Source organism: Aquarana catesbeiana, linkage group LG11 (assembly GCF_042186555.1).
Source record: "Aquarana catesbeiana isolate 2022-GZ linkage group LG11, ASM4218655v1, whole genome shotgun sequence".
Taxonomy (NCBI): Eukaryota; Metazoa; Chordata; class Amphibia; order Anura; family Ranidae; genus Aquarana; species Aquarana catesbeiana.
Window position 1 is genome coordinate 27,747,395 of NC_133334.1, and position 18,772 is coordinate 27,766,166.

Genomic DNA, 18,772 nt, shown 5'->3' on the forward strand with positions numbered 1-18,772 from the left:
TCCAAATTTTGAATTTCCGAAATTTTGAATTTCCGAATTTTGAATTTCCGAAATTTCGAATTTACGAATTTCCGAAATTTCGAATTTCTGAATTTCTGAATTTTCCAAAATTCGGAAATTTGAGATTTGGAATTTCGGAAATTCGGAATTTCGGAAATTGAAAAATTCGGAAATTTGGAAATTATCGAATTTGTCAAACTTAGTTAAGAAATGAATAATTAATATTAAGGGAATTTTAAGGAAGGGGTAATAAATTATTTGGGGGCAGGAGGCTGAAGACGTTCTTGTTAAGATATAGGTGATAAACTAAAGAACGTATAGCACAAAAAGAAAATGTGAAAAATGTAGACTGTGAGGACAGTACACAAGGTATAGTATACCTGTTTCAAAAGTAGTCGTTGTTGAAGTGGAACCAGAGAAGCTGGTAACAGTTGCTGTTGATTGATCTTCATTGATGGTGTTTGTGGCTGGATCATAGTTTATATCAGTAAAGCCCACTATGTAGACCCTATAAGTCAGAAGATCAGTATGCATCCTATTATTAGAAACAAGTGATTTTTCAGCAAATGTAATAACTTCATTAAAACTGAATGAACATTAACCTCATGTTTCACCATGCAGCCTGCTTAGAGCAATGCCAAACAAACGTGGAGTTGTTTTCTAGGAAAGCCATGTGATCACCATCCCAGTACTGACATCAAGATCAAAGGCTTTGTTGATAAGCATGGCCATCCTCAGCAAAAATGCTTACCCCAATGCCAACCCTCTGATTAACAAAGCCATATGATCACCATGTTATCACTGCCTTTAGGACCACATGCTTATATTTTTAAATTTTGATGACAAATCCCAATTGTTGACAAATTTTCACGTAAGTAGAATCTCACAATTTTGCTCATCGCTAGCAATTATTATATAGCGACCCTTCTTAAAATCTATACTTGAATCTTTTCAAATCTTTCCACCTCCAGTCAATCTAACAGAGATTTAGCCATGTGATTCTGGATTTGTAAACATTAGTGGTGTCTCATTGCATGGGGGGGGGTCAAAGCAACTACATTACCTGTAGCGTAATGCGGGGTCCAGTGGTCCATTGATGTATCCCCTTGAAACAGAGCTATCTCCCACGTGGACATTTATCCTATTTGATTCATCAGTGTTCTCGATATTCTGCTGCTCAATGACAGAGGTCACATAAGTGTTGGTCAACCTATTCCTGAAATCATTATATGTCTTTGCGAAAGACCCTTTAGTTGGTTTGTTGTCTGCAAGATAAAAAATAATGGCCAATGGGATAGCCTGACAATTTTCCAATGCAAATACATTCAACTGAAAATCCTAGTCTAAGCGGGAGTTTCCTTTGGAAAACTGAAGGAAGAGGACTGTGCTGTGGGAATTTGCTGGTGTGCTAGTGGTACTGCTAAGTTCCAGTACTTTCCTGCATTACTGGATTGAGGCTGCGTCTCCACACCTACTAGAGACCACTGTTGCCAGAGAAATCACTGGACATGCACAGAGGGCCAGGCACTGGGGCAGAGAGACCCAACGAGCCGAGAGAGGATATTTGCATCTGGAAGGTCTGTAGTTCTGCCCAGAATTGCTGCAACCGTGTTCAGAGCTGCTGCCTTCACCCTTTGCAGGCCACTAGAGGTAGCCTAATAGCAAGCCCACTGTACTAAATGCCCACAAGGAAAACAACTTTACGTTGAACTTCTCAGTGGTGATAAGAGCACTCTAATACAATTTTAGCCCCAAATGCCAGCTGCCAACAGGTATACCACTGGCCAGTGGAATGGGATATGGAGGGACTGTTACTTTTAGTCCCCAAGTATATATATATACCCATAATTTAAGGCTTCCATATACATCAGGGTCTAGAAGGTCTAGACTTTACCATTTGCCTTTTGAACCAGGTTTTGGGAACCTTGTGAGATTGGGTTTGATAATGTCTCTTCTGTAAATTGTTGTTACGGCAGCTGTTATTGCCTTCATTTTCCATTGTGTTTGATTATTGCTGACATTATTTGCTCTGCTGGGTGTGTCGACCAAATAAATATCTTCTCCTCCACTTTTGAGGGTGAAGGGTGTAGTAATGACAGAAGGGCGGTTATCACCAGGGACTAGGGAACCCAATCACCAAGCAGCTTCTTTGGGGGTAGAACTACTTATGTTATTCTTAGTAAGGCTGGGGTGTGCTCTTTAGGGAATACAATTATGAAACATTCAAAGAACACCAGATTCTGAGCTTGTTGTGTTTTGGGGAGCAAGTTTCTATGGTCTTCAATGATATACAAAGAAGTCAAACATTTAAAATGCATACACTTCATTTGCTCAGCTTCACAGTTATGCTGCCAGTTAGTATAATTCTGTTAAATTTGCAGTTCCTACCACTAAAATCAGTTGTCATGATGACGGCATAAACCAATGTGGATCCATATGAAGTGTCAACACTTTGGAAGGTAATGTTCATAGCATCCCCCGAGTATGAGCGAACAATCTGTACACCGCCTGGTATCTCTGCAGGACCTGAAAAATAATTCAGTATCAGTATCTCCATTTACAGGTCAGTCAAAGTATAAATGTGAGCTAAATAGAAAAACAACACATATGATGCAGTCTGCCACCACCAGCAGTAACATTGCAGTTTTTGTTTTTCCAAGTTCCATTTGTAATATAGTATTGTTACTTGCTCCCAATGCCAGTAGAGCCCTTAATTTTCCACATCCTTTAATAGGGTGACACAGCTAATTGTTCTACAGTGAAATCTTGCAGCAGTGTTGTCACCATGTGGACAAGGTAGTTTTAGATGAAGAAGTAGCTTAAAGAGGAAGTAAAGTCTTATTTTTTTAATTGTACCTACAGGTAAGTCTATAATAAGGCTTATCTGTAGGTACTGTGAATATCTTCTAAACTTGCACAGTTAAGGAGACATTCAGAGTGCATGCAGCCAATGACATCATCAGCTGCATGCGCCTTGAAGGTCCGGCTTACCTTCAGAGTCGTTCCGTAAATGGTGGCTCCCGAGCCCATGCGCGGGAGTGACGTCATCGCGGCTCCAGCCAATCACAGCGCCAGAGATCGCGATCCCGGAAGAAACACTGGGGAAGATGTCAGCGCTCTCAGCAGTGAGTGGGCGCCACTGGAGGGCTTTGTTCTAAGGTAAGTATTTCATAATGAGCTAGTATGCGATGTATACTAGCTCATTATGCCTTTGTCTTACAGGTGTTTTTTTTTTGGGGGGGGGGGGTTTCTCGGGGTTTACAGCCTCTTTAATGGATTTAAAATAAGTAAAAAAAAACTAATTATAGCCCGACTAACAACTTTTGACCAGTTACAGCAGCTTAAATTAAATGATAGCTGAAAGTAGAAAAATCTGTTCGTTTAGACAGATCTGAATACTCTGGTATTCTTAGGCTCTGACTGTCTCCAAGTTAAGCTGTTATTAGTTTCAGGGGAAAGGCCGTGTCCTTTTCTGCTATTGGGGATTGCCATTTTAAGTCTGGGTGACAGGCTGCATCATTCAACTTTTATCAAGCCAAAACTGTCATGGATATATCCTATAGGTTACATCATTACAATGAACTGAGTTCATAATACTGCAACACTGAAATGAGAGCACATCATGGAAGTGCCAATCAGTGCTGCAGTAAGGACCACCCATCACCATGAGTAGAACCGGAAACCATCACTGGACTGACCAGAAGAAATTAAGGTACATTTTAGGGATTTAAAAAAAAATTAGGTGCCAGGAAAGGCATGTCCGTAGTGCAGATGGAGTATCGCAGCAGACCAGCAACTGGCCGGGCATCAATGTGCACACCTGTCACTAATGTTGGCATCAAGTGGGCTATTTGCAAAGGATTCTGCATTGACTCATTGCTGTTTGGTCTGCAGCTTCTCTGTGTGTTCCTGATTTCTGTGTTGACCTCTGATCCTGATCCGGCTTACTTCTGACCTGCATTTGTCTGCTACCTGCCCCGACCTCGGCTTGTCTCTGCAATCTGCTTCTGCTTCTGCTTGATTGACTTCCCGTTGCTGACTTGGCTTGTGACCTGACCATCCTGCTGTCTACCGTCTATGCCTGATCTGGCCGACCGTTACCGACCCAGCTTGTCCAACCCTGCATCTGGCTCATCCAGCCTGCTACAGCTCTCAGTTCAGAAAGCTCTGATCTTGTTCCTTCTCCCAGCCAAACTCTGTGCCAGCTTATCTGCCACCAGCTTGCTCTGCTGCCACATCGACCTGCTGACCTCTGCCACGCTGACTGCTGGACTGATTACAGGTAAAAAACCTTTCTTCTGTAGTTTAGATAGATTTGGTGAACGGGGTTTAGGGAGTGGGTAGAGAAGGACTGAAGGGGCTGGAGGTTGATGATGTTCAGGTGATAAATAGAGAACATGAAAAATATAAACTGCAAATACATTACAATATGTATATACCTGTTTTAGTAGTAGTAGTAGTAGTAGTCTTTAAAGTAGAACCAGAGAAGCTGGTAAAAGTTGATGTTGACCGATCTTCATTGATTGTGTTTGTGGCTGGATCATAGTTGATAGTGCTAAAGCCTACTAAGTAGACCCTGAAAGTCAAGAGATCAGTATCAAGCTTATTATTTGCGAAGAATGATTTTGCAGCAAATATAACAATTTCCTTGAAATTTCATCAACAATAAACTCATGGTTCAACATGCAGATTGCTCAGAGAGGAACGAGAAGCTGCCTTCAAAACTCGAGTGCCTTCCTCTAGACTGACACGCTGGAACTGCCTCCTGTCAGAACGAGGATTCAGACGCCGCCATCCATCTGTCCCTGCAGAGGGCTGTATCTGCACACTTATAAGACCTTGCTATTAAGGAGGTCCACGTTATCCGGTAAGGGTCCATCCTTATTGTCCCCTGAAGTCACCGGTTGCTGGGATTCTTCTTCATACTCCTTTCCTCCCTCTTCACCTACATGGGCTGTGTTTAAACGAACTGTGAAATGTGATCCCCCTCCATGTGATTGTTGTATCTTCACTGAACTTTTTTGAATGGACTCAATCTACTTTCATCACCTCTTCCTGTCAATTACTTATTGGTTATTTATGAATTTTGAAAATTTTTTATTTAGTAATTATTTTTGTGTAAGATCACTGAATGTACATTTATTTATATTTGTTTTTACAATTTATCTATAAGCACTTTTTTGAACTTGATAATATTATTGGTAATTAATATATTCACCGTATACTGATATAATTATCTATTCAGTTATTTTATTCACATTTTTATTCACTGGATTGCAAGCGCACTTAGTATATTCTTCTTAGTTTATTACACCGATATTAGTGTTTTTTTGTTGCAGCTGCAATTTGAGGTGTCTTATAGCTCTTTAGCGCGGTTCCTTTTTTCTTTTATAAGATTGCTCATTGGAATACCAAAAAAAACAAAACATGGATTTGTTTTCTTGGAAAGCCAGGTGATCACCAGCCCAGCAATGACTTTAAGATCAATAGCTTTGTTGTTGAAGAAAGCCAACCCTACCCATAACTCATACCTGAATTTCAACTCATTGATAAACAAAACCACACAATCCCCGTGTTATTGCTGATTTAAGGATAACATGCCTATGTTTTAAATTTTGATAAAATAAAACAATTTTTGCTGAAAAGCCGTTAATGTGAAATCTCACAATTTTCCTCATCAGTAATTAATAGGGATGCACCGATACCATTTTTTTTACAACGAGTACCAATACTTTTTTTTTTGTACTCGCCGATATCAATTACCGATACCTACTGCAGCTGTTTTGTTTTCACTTCAGCTGTCAGCAATGGTACAAAGCATTTAAAAGTTATTTACAAATAAAATAAATAGATTTTTTTTTTAATTTCGCGCTTTTTCTATGTGAAATGTGTAAATATATGTTAATATATATGTGTAAAATATTCACTAACAAAGCAAACAAAAAAAAGTTTTAATCAATTATCATTTATAAAATAGACGTGAACAAAAAAAAAAAAAAAGCAGGAAAATAATTAAATGGAGGAGAACAGGGAGTTAATTAAGGCTGATTAGAGTAAATTAAGGGTTTATAAGAAGTTAAACAGAGGAACATTTGTTCATCCCTTTGATCTGCAGATGAAGAAACAGAAAGATTCAAAAAGAAACAATGTTTCTTTTAATTTTAGTGTTTCAGCGGCTGAGCAATGTTGTTAATAAACATTGCCGGCTGCTTTTTTTTTTGACAGCTTCAATTACCGGACTTCTTTAACACTTCAGCTGTCAACTGGAGAGACCCGCTGACAGCTCAAAGAACTGAGCCTGAAAGTATCGGTTTCAGGTATCGGTACATTTGCATGAGTACCGATACTTGTGCAAATAGTTGATACCGATACTAGGATCGGTGCAACCCTAGTAATTAATATATAGAGATCTTTCTGAAAATTTATATTTCGATCTTTTCAAATCCTTCCATCCTCCAGTCAATCTAAAATAGTTTCAGTTTTTCAGTAAAGTTTTTCAGTAAATTTATAAACACAAGGTGTGTCTCATTGGATGGATGTTTAAGCCACTCCATTACCTGTAATTTAATGTGGGGTCCAATGGTCCATTGCTGTATCCCCTTGAAACAGTGCCATCTCCCACATAAACATTCATTTTATTCAATTCATCAGCTTTCTGAATATTCTGCTGCTCAATGACAGAGGTCACATAAGTCCTGGTCAACCCTTTCTTGAAATCATTATATGTCTTTGCTAAAGACCCTTTAGTTGGTTTGTTGTCTGTAAAAAAAGAATGAGCAATGAGATAGAATGACAAATGACCAATGTAAATAGTTTCATCACCAAATTACTATTTTCTACATTTCATAGATTTGACCGTGCTTTTTCTTTTTTCTTTTAAATCATTATTTTCATATTTAATCTATCTTTTATAAAATTGAATGCTTAATGTTTTAAGAAAAGATTATTTTTGTTTAACCACTTCAGCCCCTTAATAACCAGAACGTTTTTCTGCGATTCGGCACTGCACCGCTTTAACTGACAATTGCGCGTACCCAAACAAAATTTGTCCTTTTTTTTCCCCACAAATAAAGCTTTCTTTTGGTGGTATTTGATCATCTCTGCGGATTTTATTTTTTGTGCTATAAACAAAAAAAGACCGACAATTTTGAAAAAAAAGCTACATTTTTTACTTTTTGCTATAATAAATATCCACAAAAATATATAAAAAAACAAATTTATTTCTCATTTCTATGTATTCTTCTACATATTTTTGGTAAGAAAAAAAAATTGCAATAAGTGTATGTTGATTGGTTTGAGCAAAAGTTATAGTGTCTACAAAATAGGGGATAGATTTATGGCATTTTTATTGTTAGTTTTTTTTATTAGTAATGGCGGTGATTTTTATCAGGACTGCGACATTGCGGCGGACAGATTGGACACTTTTGACACTATTTTGGGACGATTTAAATTTATACGGCGATCAGAGGTATAAATGGCCACTAATTACTGTGTAAATGTCACTGACAAGGAAAGGGGTTAAACACTAGGGGGCGATCAAGGGGTTAAATGTGTTCCCTCTGTGTGTTCTAACTGTAGGGGGATGGGCTACCTAGGACATGACAGAGATCACTGCTCTCGATGACAGGGAGTAGTAGATCCCTGTTATGTCACTAGGAAGAATAGAGAAATGCCTTGTTTACATTTCCCCGTTCTGCCTCTCCTCGTCACGATCGCGGGTCACTGGCGGACATCGAGTCTGCGGACATCGAGTCTGCGGGACCCGCGGGCACGCTCCCGCACGGCCAGAGTGTTTTTTTAGGGAAATTTTTGTTTTTGACCATTAGTACAATAATGTAAATAAAAAGTCGAACATTTAAAATGCATACATGTCATAGGCTCAGTTTGATAGTTATAATACTAGTTGGTATAATTCTATTACGTTTACTTTTCCTACCACTAAAATCAGTTGTCATGATGATAGCATAAGCCTCTGTCTGTCCAAATGAAGTGTCAAGACTTTGGAAGGTGATGTTCATAGCCTCCCCCGAGGATGACCGAACAGTCTGCAAACTGCCTGGTTTCTCTGCGTGACCTTAAAAAAAATATACAGATAAGGTAAAGTATAAGTGTGAGCTAAATGGAAAAATTAGAAATATGATGCAGTCTGTAGCTAAAATTACCAATGCAGTTTTTGTTTTTCTATGGTAGCTTATACATGTTTAATTTTCTTTTGTTCAACTCAGTGTGGATGGGAGAGTCAGAATACAGTAATCAGTGCTGCCGACACTGATTGATCAGGAAAGACCCAACAGGCTGGTTGTACAGAAGTTGACCAGTAGATCGACTTCTGTACAGCCAGCCTGCCCATACATGGATTACATTTTGTCTGGTCCCTTCTGAATCGCCCTAATTTCGTTTCATGTATGGCTGACTTTAGTTCCACCTGTACTAATATGTTGGAATGGAAGCCGCGGATGAATTTCACCCAGCACAAATGGGGTTAACTGAACATATGGCTAATTACCGTTTGGTTAGAGGCAGGTTAATTGCACACTAGGATAGTTAAACTATCTGGTCCCATTACTGTGAATGTGGAGTGGATGTGTTGATTTCCCAGGAAGGGGTGGAGCGGATATTTAAGCTCAGTTGCTGTGCCGTGCAGCCATCCCCTGTGATCAAGTCGGAAGTGACAAAACATGTTAGGGGCGTGGCTACACGGCAACTGAATCTTGACGCTGAGAGTGTTATCTGAGAGATACATATCTCAAAGGCGATTTGTTTTTACTAGTGATGTAAGCGCATTACTTTTATATTAAAATTGTTACCCTAGAGGTTTTTACACTATGAGGCTTTGTGTTGATTTTATCTCAACATGTGGAGAGAGCTGTCATCCATTTGAATCTGAGGAGATCTTAGTGGAGATTGGGTTGACCATCTTCATAAAGCTTAAAGGGGTTGTAAAGGTTCAGGGTTTTTTAAAAAAAACAAACAAACATTTTATACTTACCTTCGCTGTGCAGTTGATTTTGCACAGAGTGGCCCCCGATCCTCCGCTTCTGGGGTTCCTCAGCGGTGCTCATGGCTCCTCCTCTCCCCGAGTTCCCTGTCGAAGGAGCGCTCTCCTTCGGGACACCCGTGCGGGTGCGCTCTTGTGTCCTGCTTCTGCGTCTATTAACACAGAAAGCAGGACTCGGCCCCACCCCCTGGTGCCCACGTCATTGGATTTGATTGACAACAGTGGGAGTCAATGGCTGCGCTGCCATCAATCTATCTAATCAGGACACGAGACACCGTCCGGAGCTGGTGTGCTCATTCCTGTCGTGGGGAAACACAGGGCTCAGGTAAGTATAACAGGGGCTCGAGGGGGCAGCTGACTGACAGAAGGTTTTTCACCCTAATGCAAAGAATGCCCTTGAGGGTTTACAACCCCTTTAAAGTGATTTAATCACACACGCGATTCAAATCTACAATCTGGTGATCCTCATTCTATAGGGGTGTGGATTGGCACTTGTGCACTTTGGTGAAGGATCTACACTTTTCAAAATTTTCCACTTTATGAAGAGTTGCACTTTTTTCACAATTCATTTTTTGATATATGAATTCATTTATGATAGATATTTCTTGATTTTTGGGTTTTTATTATGGACACTATTCAATAAGTTTGGTTGTTCTTTGCGCTAGTGTGATTGTGTAGATTGATACTACATTGTTTTTCACCCTTTGTTTAATTATTTGTATTTTAAGTAGCAGCACGTTTTAGACATGTGCACTGACATAAAATTAGTTTGTTTTTGTTTCATTCGTTTTTTCCGAAAAATCTGCAAATTTGAAAAAAGAAAGAAAGAAAATTAGTAAAATTCTAAATAATAACTAACTAATAATAACTAACTATTAAATTATAGGTATTGGAATTTCCTTTTAAATTTGGCTGTTTGTGAACATAACGAATACAAATTTATCTGAAGTTACGAATTATCCGTAATAACGAATGCCGTATCTAAACAAATGGAATGGAACAAATTAATAATAAGTAATAATAATAAAAAGGTTTTATTATTATTATTGTTATCTATTATTATTAGATTGTTACGTTCCATTCGTTTAGATACGGCATTCGTTATTTCAGATAATTCGTAACTTCAGATAAATTCGTACTCATTATAGTCACTAATAGCCAAATTTGAAAGGAAATTCTAATACCTATAATTTAGAATTTATTATTAGTTAATTATTATTTCAGATTTTCGGGTTTTTGAATGTTCAGATTTTAAATTTTATTTTTGGATTTTCAAATTTCCAAATTTTTGAATTTTCAAATTTCCTAATTTCGAATTTTCGAATTTCCTAATGTCGAATTTCCGAATTTCCAAAATTTTGAATTTCCGAACCTCAGAATTTACAAAATTTTCTAATTTCCGAAATTTTCAAAATTTCGAAATTCTGAATTTCACATTTCCGGAATTTGGAATTTCCTAACTTTCGAATTTCCGAATTTCGAATTTCCGAAATTTCGAATTTCCGAATTTGGAATTTCCGAAATTTCGAATTTCCGAATTTGGAATTTCCGAAATTTCGAATTTACGAATTTCTGAATTTGGAGATTTGGAATTTCGGAAATTCTGAATTTCGGAAATTGAAAAATTCGGAAATTCTGAAATTATCGAATTTGTCAAACTTAGTTAAGAAACGAATAATTAATATTAAGGGAGTTTTAAGGAAGGGGGTAATAAATTATTTGGGGGCAGGAGGCTGAAGACGTTCTTGTTAAGATATAGGTGATAAACTAATGAACGTATAGCACAAAAAGAAAATGTATAGTATACCTGTTTCAAAAGTAGTCGTTGTTGAAGCGGAACCAGAGAAGCTGGTAACAGTTGCTGTTGATAGATCTTCATTGATGGTGTTTGTGGCTGGATCATAGTTTATATCAGTAAAGCCCACTATGTAGACCCTAAAAGTCAGGAGATCAGTATGCATCTTATTATTAGAAACAAATGATTTTTCAGCAAATGTAATAACTTCATTAAAACTGAATTAACATTAACCTCATGTTTCACCATGCAGCCTGCTTAGAGCAATGTCAAACAAACGTGGAGTTGTTTTCTAGGAAAGCCATGTGATCACCATCCCAGTGCTGACATCAAGATCAAAGGCTTTGTTGATAAGCATGGCCATCCTCAGCAAAAATGCTTACCCCAATACCAACCCTCTGATTAACAAAGCCATATGATCACCATGTTATCACTGCCTTTAGGATCACATGCTTATATTTTTAAATTTTGTTGACAAATCCCAATTGTTGACAAATTTTCACGTAAGTAGAATCTCACAATTTTGCTCATCACTAGCAATTATTATATAGCGACCCTTCTTAAAATCTATACTTGAATCTTTTCAAATCTTTCCACCTCCAGTCAATCTAACAGAGATTTAGCCATGTGATTCTGGATTTGTAAACATTAGTGGTGGCTCATTGCATGGGGGGGTCAAAGCAACTACATTACCTGTAGCGTAATGCGGGGTCCAGTGGTCCATTGATGTATCCCCTTGAAACAGAGCCATCTCCCACGCGGACATTTATCCTTTTTGATTGGTCAGTGTTCTCGATATTCTGCTGCTCAATGACAGAGGTCACATAAGTGTTGGTCAACCTATTCCTGAAATCATTATATGTCTTTTCGAAAGACCCTTTAGTTGGTTTGTTGTCTGCAAGATAAAAAATAATGGCCAATGGGATAGCCTGACAATTTTCCAATGCAAATACATTCAACTGAAAAGCCTAGTCTAAGCGGGAGTTTCCTTTGGAAAACTGAAGGGAGAGGACTGTGCTGTGGGAATTTGCTGGTGTGCTCGTGGTACTGCTAAGTTCCGGTACTTTCCTGCATTACTGGATTGAGGCTGCATCTCTACACCTACTAGAGACCACTGTTGCCAGAGGGATCACTGGACATGAACAGAGGGCCATGCACTGAGGCAGAGACCCAGCAAGCCGAGAGAGGATATTTGCATCTAGAAAGTCTGTAGCTCTGCCCAGAATTGCTGCAACCATGTTCAGAGCTGCTGCCTTCACCCTTTTCAGGCCACTAGAGGTAGCCTAATAGCAAGCCCACTGTACTAGATGCCCACAAGGGAAAATACTTTACGTTAAACTTCTGAGTGGTGATAAGAGCACTCTAATACAATTTTGGGTCCAAATGCCAGCTGCCAACAGGTATACCACTGGCCAGTGGAATGGGATATGGAGGGACTGTCACTTTTAGTCCCCGAGTGTAAATATATATATACCCATAATTTAAGGCTTCCATATACATCAGGGTCTAGAAGGTCTGGACTTTACCCTTTGCCTTTTGAACCAGGTTTTGGGAACCTTGTGAAATTGGGTTTGATAATGTCTCTTTTGTAAATTGTTATTAGGGCAGATGTTATTGCCTTCATTTTCCATTGTGTTTGATTATTGCTGACATTATTTGCTCTGCTGGGTGTGCCAACCAAATAAACATCTTCTCCTTCACTCTTGAGGGTGAAGGGTGTAGTAATGACAGAAGGGTAGTTATCACCAGGGACTAGGGAACCCAATCACCAAGCAGCTTCTTTGGGGGTAGAACTACTTATGTTATTCTTAGTAAGGCTGGGGTGTGCTCTTTAGTGAATACAATTATGAAACGTTCAAAGAACACCAGATTCTGAGCTTGTTGTGTTTTGGGGAGCAAGTTTCTATGGTCTGCAATGATATACAAAGAAATCAAACATTTAAAATGCATACATTTCATTTGCTCAGCTTCAGAGTTATGCTGCCAGTTAGTATAATTCTGTTAAATTTGCACTTCCTACCACTAAAATCAGTTGTCATGATGACGGCATAAACCACTGTGGATCCATATGAAGTGTCAACACTTTGGAAGGTAATGTTCATAGCGTCCCCCGAGTATGAGCGAACAATCTGTACACCGCCTGGTATCTCTGCAGGACCTGAAAAATAATTCAGTATCTCCATTTACAGGTCAGTCAAAGTGTAAATGTGAGCTAAATAGAAAAATGACACATATGATGCAGTCTGCCACCACCAGCATTAACATTGCAGTTTTTGTTTTTCCAAGTTCCATTTGTAATATAGTATTGTTACTTGCTCCCAATGCCAGTAGATCCCTTAATTTTCCACATCCTTTAATAGGGTGACACACAAGGTAGTTTTAGATGAACAAGTAGCTTAAAGAGGAAGTAAAGTCTTATTTTTTTAATTGTGCCTACAGGTAAGCCTATAATAAGGCTTATCTGTAGGTACTGTAAATATCTTCTATTCTTACACAGTTGAGGAGACATTCAGAGTGCATGCAGCCGATGACATCATCAGCTGCATGGGCCTTGAAGGTCCGGCTTACCGCGCCGGACCTTCAGAGCCAGTGCCGTAAATGGCGGATCCCGCGCCCATGTGCGGGAGTGATGACGCAGCTCCAGCCACTCACATCGCCGGAGAGCTTGTGAACCCGGAAGAAACATGTCAGCTGTCTCAGCAGTGAATGAGCGCCACTGGAGGGCTTTGTTCTAAGGTAAGTATTTCATAATGAGCTAGTATGCGATGTATACTAGCTCATTATGCCTTTGTCTTACAGGGTTTTTGTTTTGTTTTGTTTTTTTCTTGGGGTTTACAACCTCTTTAATGGATTTAAAATAAGTAAAAAGAAAAACAATTATAGCCCGACTCTAACTAATACCTTTTGACCAGTTACAGCAGCTTAAGAAGGGAGTAAACCGCGATGGGTTTTACTTCCTCCTTTGCTTCCCACAAGGCCTGCATATTAAAAGCATACTAGCCCATTATATGACACTTACCTGCAAATGAAGCCCACGCAGTCCCCTGTGCAGGCCGCGTCCATCTTCACCCCTCTTCCTTCCGAGGCCGCGGACTCCGGCTCTGTGACTGGCCGGAGCCGCGTGACGTCACTCATGCGCATGTGTGCGGGAGCCGTCAGTCACGGCACACGCTCGGGGTAGAAACAGCATGGTGGTTCATTTCTTCACAGCGCATGCACCGATGGCGACATTGGCGCACTACAAGTGAAGTATCTCCTAAAGGGAGCATGTTTAGGAGATATCTCCACTACCTATAGGTAAGCCTTATTCTAGACTTACCTACAGATAAAAGTAAGACAAAAGGGTTTACAACCACTTTAAATGAAATGATAGCTGAAAGTAGAAAAATATGTTAGTTTAGACAGATCTGAATTCTCTGGTATTCTTAGGCTCTGACTGTCTCCAAGTTGTTATTAGTTTCAGAGGAAAGGCCGTGTCCTTTTCTGCTATTGGGGATTGCCATTTTAAGTCTGGGTGACAGGCTGCATCATTCAACTTTTATCAAGCCAAAACTGTCATGGATATATCCTATAGGTTACATCATTACAATGTACTGAGTTCATAATACTGCAACACTGAAATGAGAGAACATCATGGAAGTGCCAATCAGTGCTGCAGTAAGGACCACCCATCACCATGAGTAGAACCGGAAATCATCACCGGACTGACCAGAAGACAGAAGAAATTAATTTACATTTTAGGGATTTAAAAAAAAATTAGGTGTCAGGGAAGGCATTTCCATAGTGCAGACGGAGTATCGCAGCAGACCAGCAATGGCCTGGGCATCAATGAGCACACTTGTCACTAATGTTGGCATCAAATGGGCTATTTGAACAGGCTTCTGCATTGACTCATTACTGTTTGGTCTGCAGATTTCTGTGTTGACCTCTGATCCTGCTCCGGCTTACTTCTGACCTGCGTTTGTCTACTACCTGCCCCGACCTCGGCTTGTCTCTGGAATCTGCTTCTGCTTCTGCTTGATTGACTTCCCATTGCTGAATTGGCTTGTGACCTGACCATCCTTCTGTCTACCGTCTATGCCTGATCTGCCCGACTGTTACTGACCCAGCTTGTCCAACCCTGCATCTTGCTCATCCAGCCTGCTACAGCTCTCAGTCCAGAAAGCTCTCATCTGGTTCCTGCTTCCAGCTGCCTACCACAGTCTGCTGCCAGCCAAACTCTGTGCCAGCTTATCTGCCACCAGCTTGCTCTGCTGCTACATCGACCTGCTGACCGCTGCCACGCTGACTACTGGACTGATTACAGGTACATGACAATAGGTGTGTGGGCAGGTTTAGGAAAGGACTGGGGAGTTAGACGCTAAGAATGCCCTTAACGATATAAATGATAAAGTAAACTAAAGAATGCAGAGCACAAATAAAAATTGTAAAAAATGTAAACAGTAAATACATTGCACTATGTATATACCTCTTTTAGCAGTAATCGTAGTAGTTGTTGAAGCCGAACCATAGAAGCTGGTAACAGTTGCTGTTGACTTATCTTCATTGATAGTATCTGTGGCTGTATCATAGTTTATAGCGGTAAAGCCTGCTATGTAAACCCTGAAAGTCAAGAGATCAGCAGTGATCCTATTATTTGGGATAAGTGATTTTGCAGCAAATATAACAATTGCAATGACATTTTTATCAATATTAACCTCAGGTTTCACCATGCAGACTGCTTAGAGGAATACAACAAAAAAACAATAAAACACGGATTCGTTATCTAGGAAAGCCATGTGAGAGAGCCAAGTGATCACCATCCTAGTGCTGATATCGTAATCAATGGCTTTGTTAATAAATAATAAGTAATTAAATACTAAACAAAGCAAACCCCAGGCTTAACGCTAAAGCCAGGTACACAAGGGCCGAATGTCGGGAAACAACCCTAATGCCAACCATTTGATAAACAAAGCCCCATAATCACCATGTTATCACTGACTTTAAGATCACATACCTATGTTGTTAAATTTTGCTGAAACAACCAAATTGTTTCTGCAATTTCTCCAAAGTGAAAATGCACAATTTTGCTCACCACTAGTAACTATCATATAAAGATCTTTCTTAAAATCTATATTTGGATCTTTACAAATTCTTTCACCACCATTTAATCTATCAGAGATTCATACTAGTGCCTGAGCAATGTGATTCTGGAATTGTAAACAGTAAGGGGGTATATCATTGTATGGTGGTCAAAGCATCTACATTACTTGTAGTTTAATGCGGGGTCCAATGGTCCATTGACGTATCCCCTTGAAACAGTGCCGTCTCCCACGCGGGCGCTTATCTTATTCGATTGGTCAGCTTTCTGGATATTCTCAATGACAGAGGTCACATAAGTTCTGGTCAACCCATTCTTGAAATCATTATATGTCTTTGATAAAGATCCTTCAGTTGGTTTGCTGCCTATAAGATAAAAAAAAATAATGACAAATGGAATAGCATGACAAATGACTAATGAAAATACTTTCAACCCCAAATTGATGTTTTCTATATTGGATTCAGCCTCACTTTTTCTTTTATCTTAAAAAAAATCCTTGGTTTAATTTTTAGGGAATACCAATGCCGGGTACACACGACCGGACATTTCGGCATCAAAGGTCCAACGGAACGAATCCGTCGGACAATTCGATCATGTGTGGGCTTCATCGGACCTTTTCTGTCTAAAAATCTGACGGACCTTAGAAATAGAAGTTTCAAATCTTTCCGACGGACTCGATTCCTATCGAAAAATCTGTTCGTCTGTATGCTAGTCTGATGGACCAAAAACGACGCAAGGGCAGCTATTGGCTACTGGCTATGAACTTCCTTATTCTAGTCCGGTCGTACGTCATCACGTTCAAAAGGATCTGACTTTGGTGTGATCGTGTGTAGGCAAGTCGGTTTCGTCGGAACTCCGTCGAAAAGTCCTTTGGAGTTCAGTCCAAAGAGAAGTCCGCTTGTGTGTACGCGGCATTAGTGTGTTTTAGGTATCCCCCTAAAACAGGATTTGCTTTGTTTGAATAAAGTTATCAAGATGTGTTTTAAGGCATAATTTGCAATTATACTGTACATACACATTAAGGCAGCCATGTTTGCTTATTACAAATGAGGCATCAAAAGAAAATAAATTATTTTTTAAAATTATTTTACTAATATGTATTTTCCAGTCAAAATTTGTAATTTTAAGTGGGTGTCAAGGAAGCTATGTTAGCTCATTACGTATTCTGGATCTGCTTTCTGCTCTTCAGTGTCACACAATGCTTTACTGATCTGTCTCGAAATGCAAGTCTACAAGTAGGCCGACTGATTTAAACCAACTCTGTGTGGCTAATCTCAACTACAGTTAAAGCAAATTAGACTCAGCATAACATATCTTTCAAAAAGTTCAAGGATAGTCAATTTACATCTTATAGTAAGTAGTAGACATTCTGCAGCTCCTCTTTTTGTTTAGACTCACTTTGCCACCTTTTCCTCTTTAGGGCAGTGGGGAAGTTGCCAATCATCTGGTAGGTGAGTATGTGGACAGAATGCAAGGTCTTGTTACACGAGTCCCTTCTTATTTTAAAGATCGTAAGGGCATACTAACTAACTTCTCAATACAACGCAGTTGGAATAGAGTGATGTGTTGGTTTCTTTCAATGTTAAATCATTGTATACCTCTATCCCTAAGGGTAGGGTTGGAGGTAGTTGAATTTTTCTTACAGGTCAATTGACCAGAGCTTAATGAATTGATTTCTAAATTTAATGACATTTGTTTTGCAGAATAATTTTTTTCAGTTTGCAGTTAGATATTATTGGGAAACATGAGGCATAGCCATGGGAGCCCCATGTGGCCCAGCCTACCCTTGCCGGCACCTGGGTTATTGGGAATACGCCATGGTGGGAGGGCATGCAGGAGTTTCTGGAAAATATATATAGATGACATGCTGGTCATATGGAGGAGAAATGAAGACAAGTTTAAAGTGGTTGTAAACACTCACATACCCCCAGTGAAGTGAACAGCCTCAGATGATAAACAGAGATGAAACAAATCCTCCTACATAGGTTTTACTTGTATATCTGGTACACATTATAGAAGATATTCTTTGTTCTATTTCCATTTCGAAGGTTTACAACCATTTAAATTCTACCATTTAAAGCTGGTCCCCACTACAACATTTAAAGTGCATACACTTCATTTGCTCAGTTTCCCAGTTACAGTATGCTGCTAATATATTTCTGTTAATTTTGCTGTTCCTACCATTGAAATCGATTGTCAAGATGATGGCATAAGCCACTATGGGTCCATACGAAGCGTCGTAACTTTGGAAGGTGACATTCAAAGCATCCCCCGAGGATGAGCGAACAATCTGCACAATGCCTGGTATCTCCGTAGGAACTGAAAAATAATTCAGTATCAGTATCACATTTCCATTTAGGTGCTTTGTGAATGTACACTTATAATGTATGTACTATGGTTCTCCATCAGATCGGTGGGAGCATCTTTACTGCTATAGCTACTGGTCTCTGAGCTTGACCCCTGACCGTGTAACCCACCCTGGCAAAACAACTTGTCTCCACATTGATGAGGCAAGGGCCTCTTCCCCACAACCATGGCTTGGTGGTTATGGGGGTCTACAGTCAGGGGTCTTACCGGAATCTGGAAGCCCCTTTAACAGTAAGGAGGCACCTAGAAACTAGCCCCCTTTGTGAATATGTATGGGGTACATAGTACCTCCTGCTAATTCACAAAAATTAAACTATAAAAAAAATCACAAACACTGTTTTTGACAAGTTTTTTTAATTAAAAGAACCAAGAAAATGTCCCATGATGTACAGCCAATGTCAATCGTGTTGTCCAGTGATGTAGATACATTTCAGTGATGATGCCTTATGCCCATTGACCCACCAAAAGAAAAAAAAACTGAGACACATCTAGTCTGTTTGCTTTCCTCCTGCTGAAAGACAAGGCAATTGGT

At 39.5% G+C, this 18,772-nt stretch overlaps 2 protein-coding genes across 2 annotated transcripts in view; both read right to left on the bottom strand.

Annotated features, from left to right (window-relative positions):
* The window catches only part of LOC141111914 (uncharacterized), a 118,084-nt gene extending 102,705 nt beyond the window's left edge, over positions 1-15,379 (bottom strand). The window contains exons 1-10 of the mRNA XM_073604126.1: positions 15,262-15,379; positions 12,814-12,951; positions 11,487-11,688; positions 10,806-10,933; positions 7,937-8,074; positions 6,558-6,759; positions 4,440-4,576; positions 2,389-2,526; positions 1,064-1,265; positions 381-508 (exon numbers count right to left, since the gene is read on the bottom strand). Coding sequence (XP_073460227.1) covers positions 381-508; positions 1,064-1,265; positions 2,389-2,526; positions 4,440-4,576; positions 6,558-6,759; positions 7,937-8,074; positions 10,806-10,933; positions 11,487-11,688; positions 12,814-12,895 — 1,357 coding nt within the window. The 5' untranslated portion in view covers positions 12,896-12,951; positions 15,262-15,379. The remainder of the gene's footprint in view (positions 1-380; positions 509-1,063; positions 1,266-2,388; positions 2,527-4,439; positions 4,577-6,557; positions 6,760-7,936; positions 8,075-10,805; positions 10,934-11,486; positions 11,689-12,813; positions 12,952-15,261) is intronic.
* The window catches only part of LOC141111675 (uncharacterized), a 133,424-nt gene continuing 127,635 nt past the window's right edge, over positions 12,984-18,772 (bottom strand). The window contains exons 65-69 of the mRNA XM_073603824.1: positions 18,055-18,192; positions 16,043-16,238; positions 15,868-15,944; positions 15,262-15,510; positions 12,984-13,144 (exon numbers count right to left, since the gene is read on the bottom strand). Coding sequence (XP_073459925.1) covers positions 12,984-13,144; positions 15,262-15,510; positions 15,868-15,944; positions 16,043-16,238; positions 18,055-18,192 — 821 coding nt within the window. The remainder of the gene's footprint in view (positions 13,145-15,261; positions 15,511-15,867; positions 15,945-16,042; positions 16,239-18,054; positions 18,193-18,772) is intronic.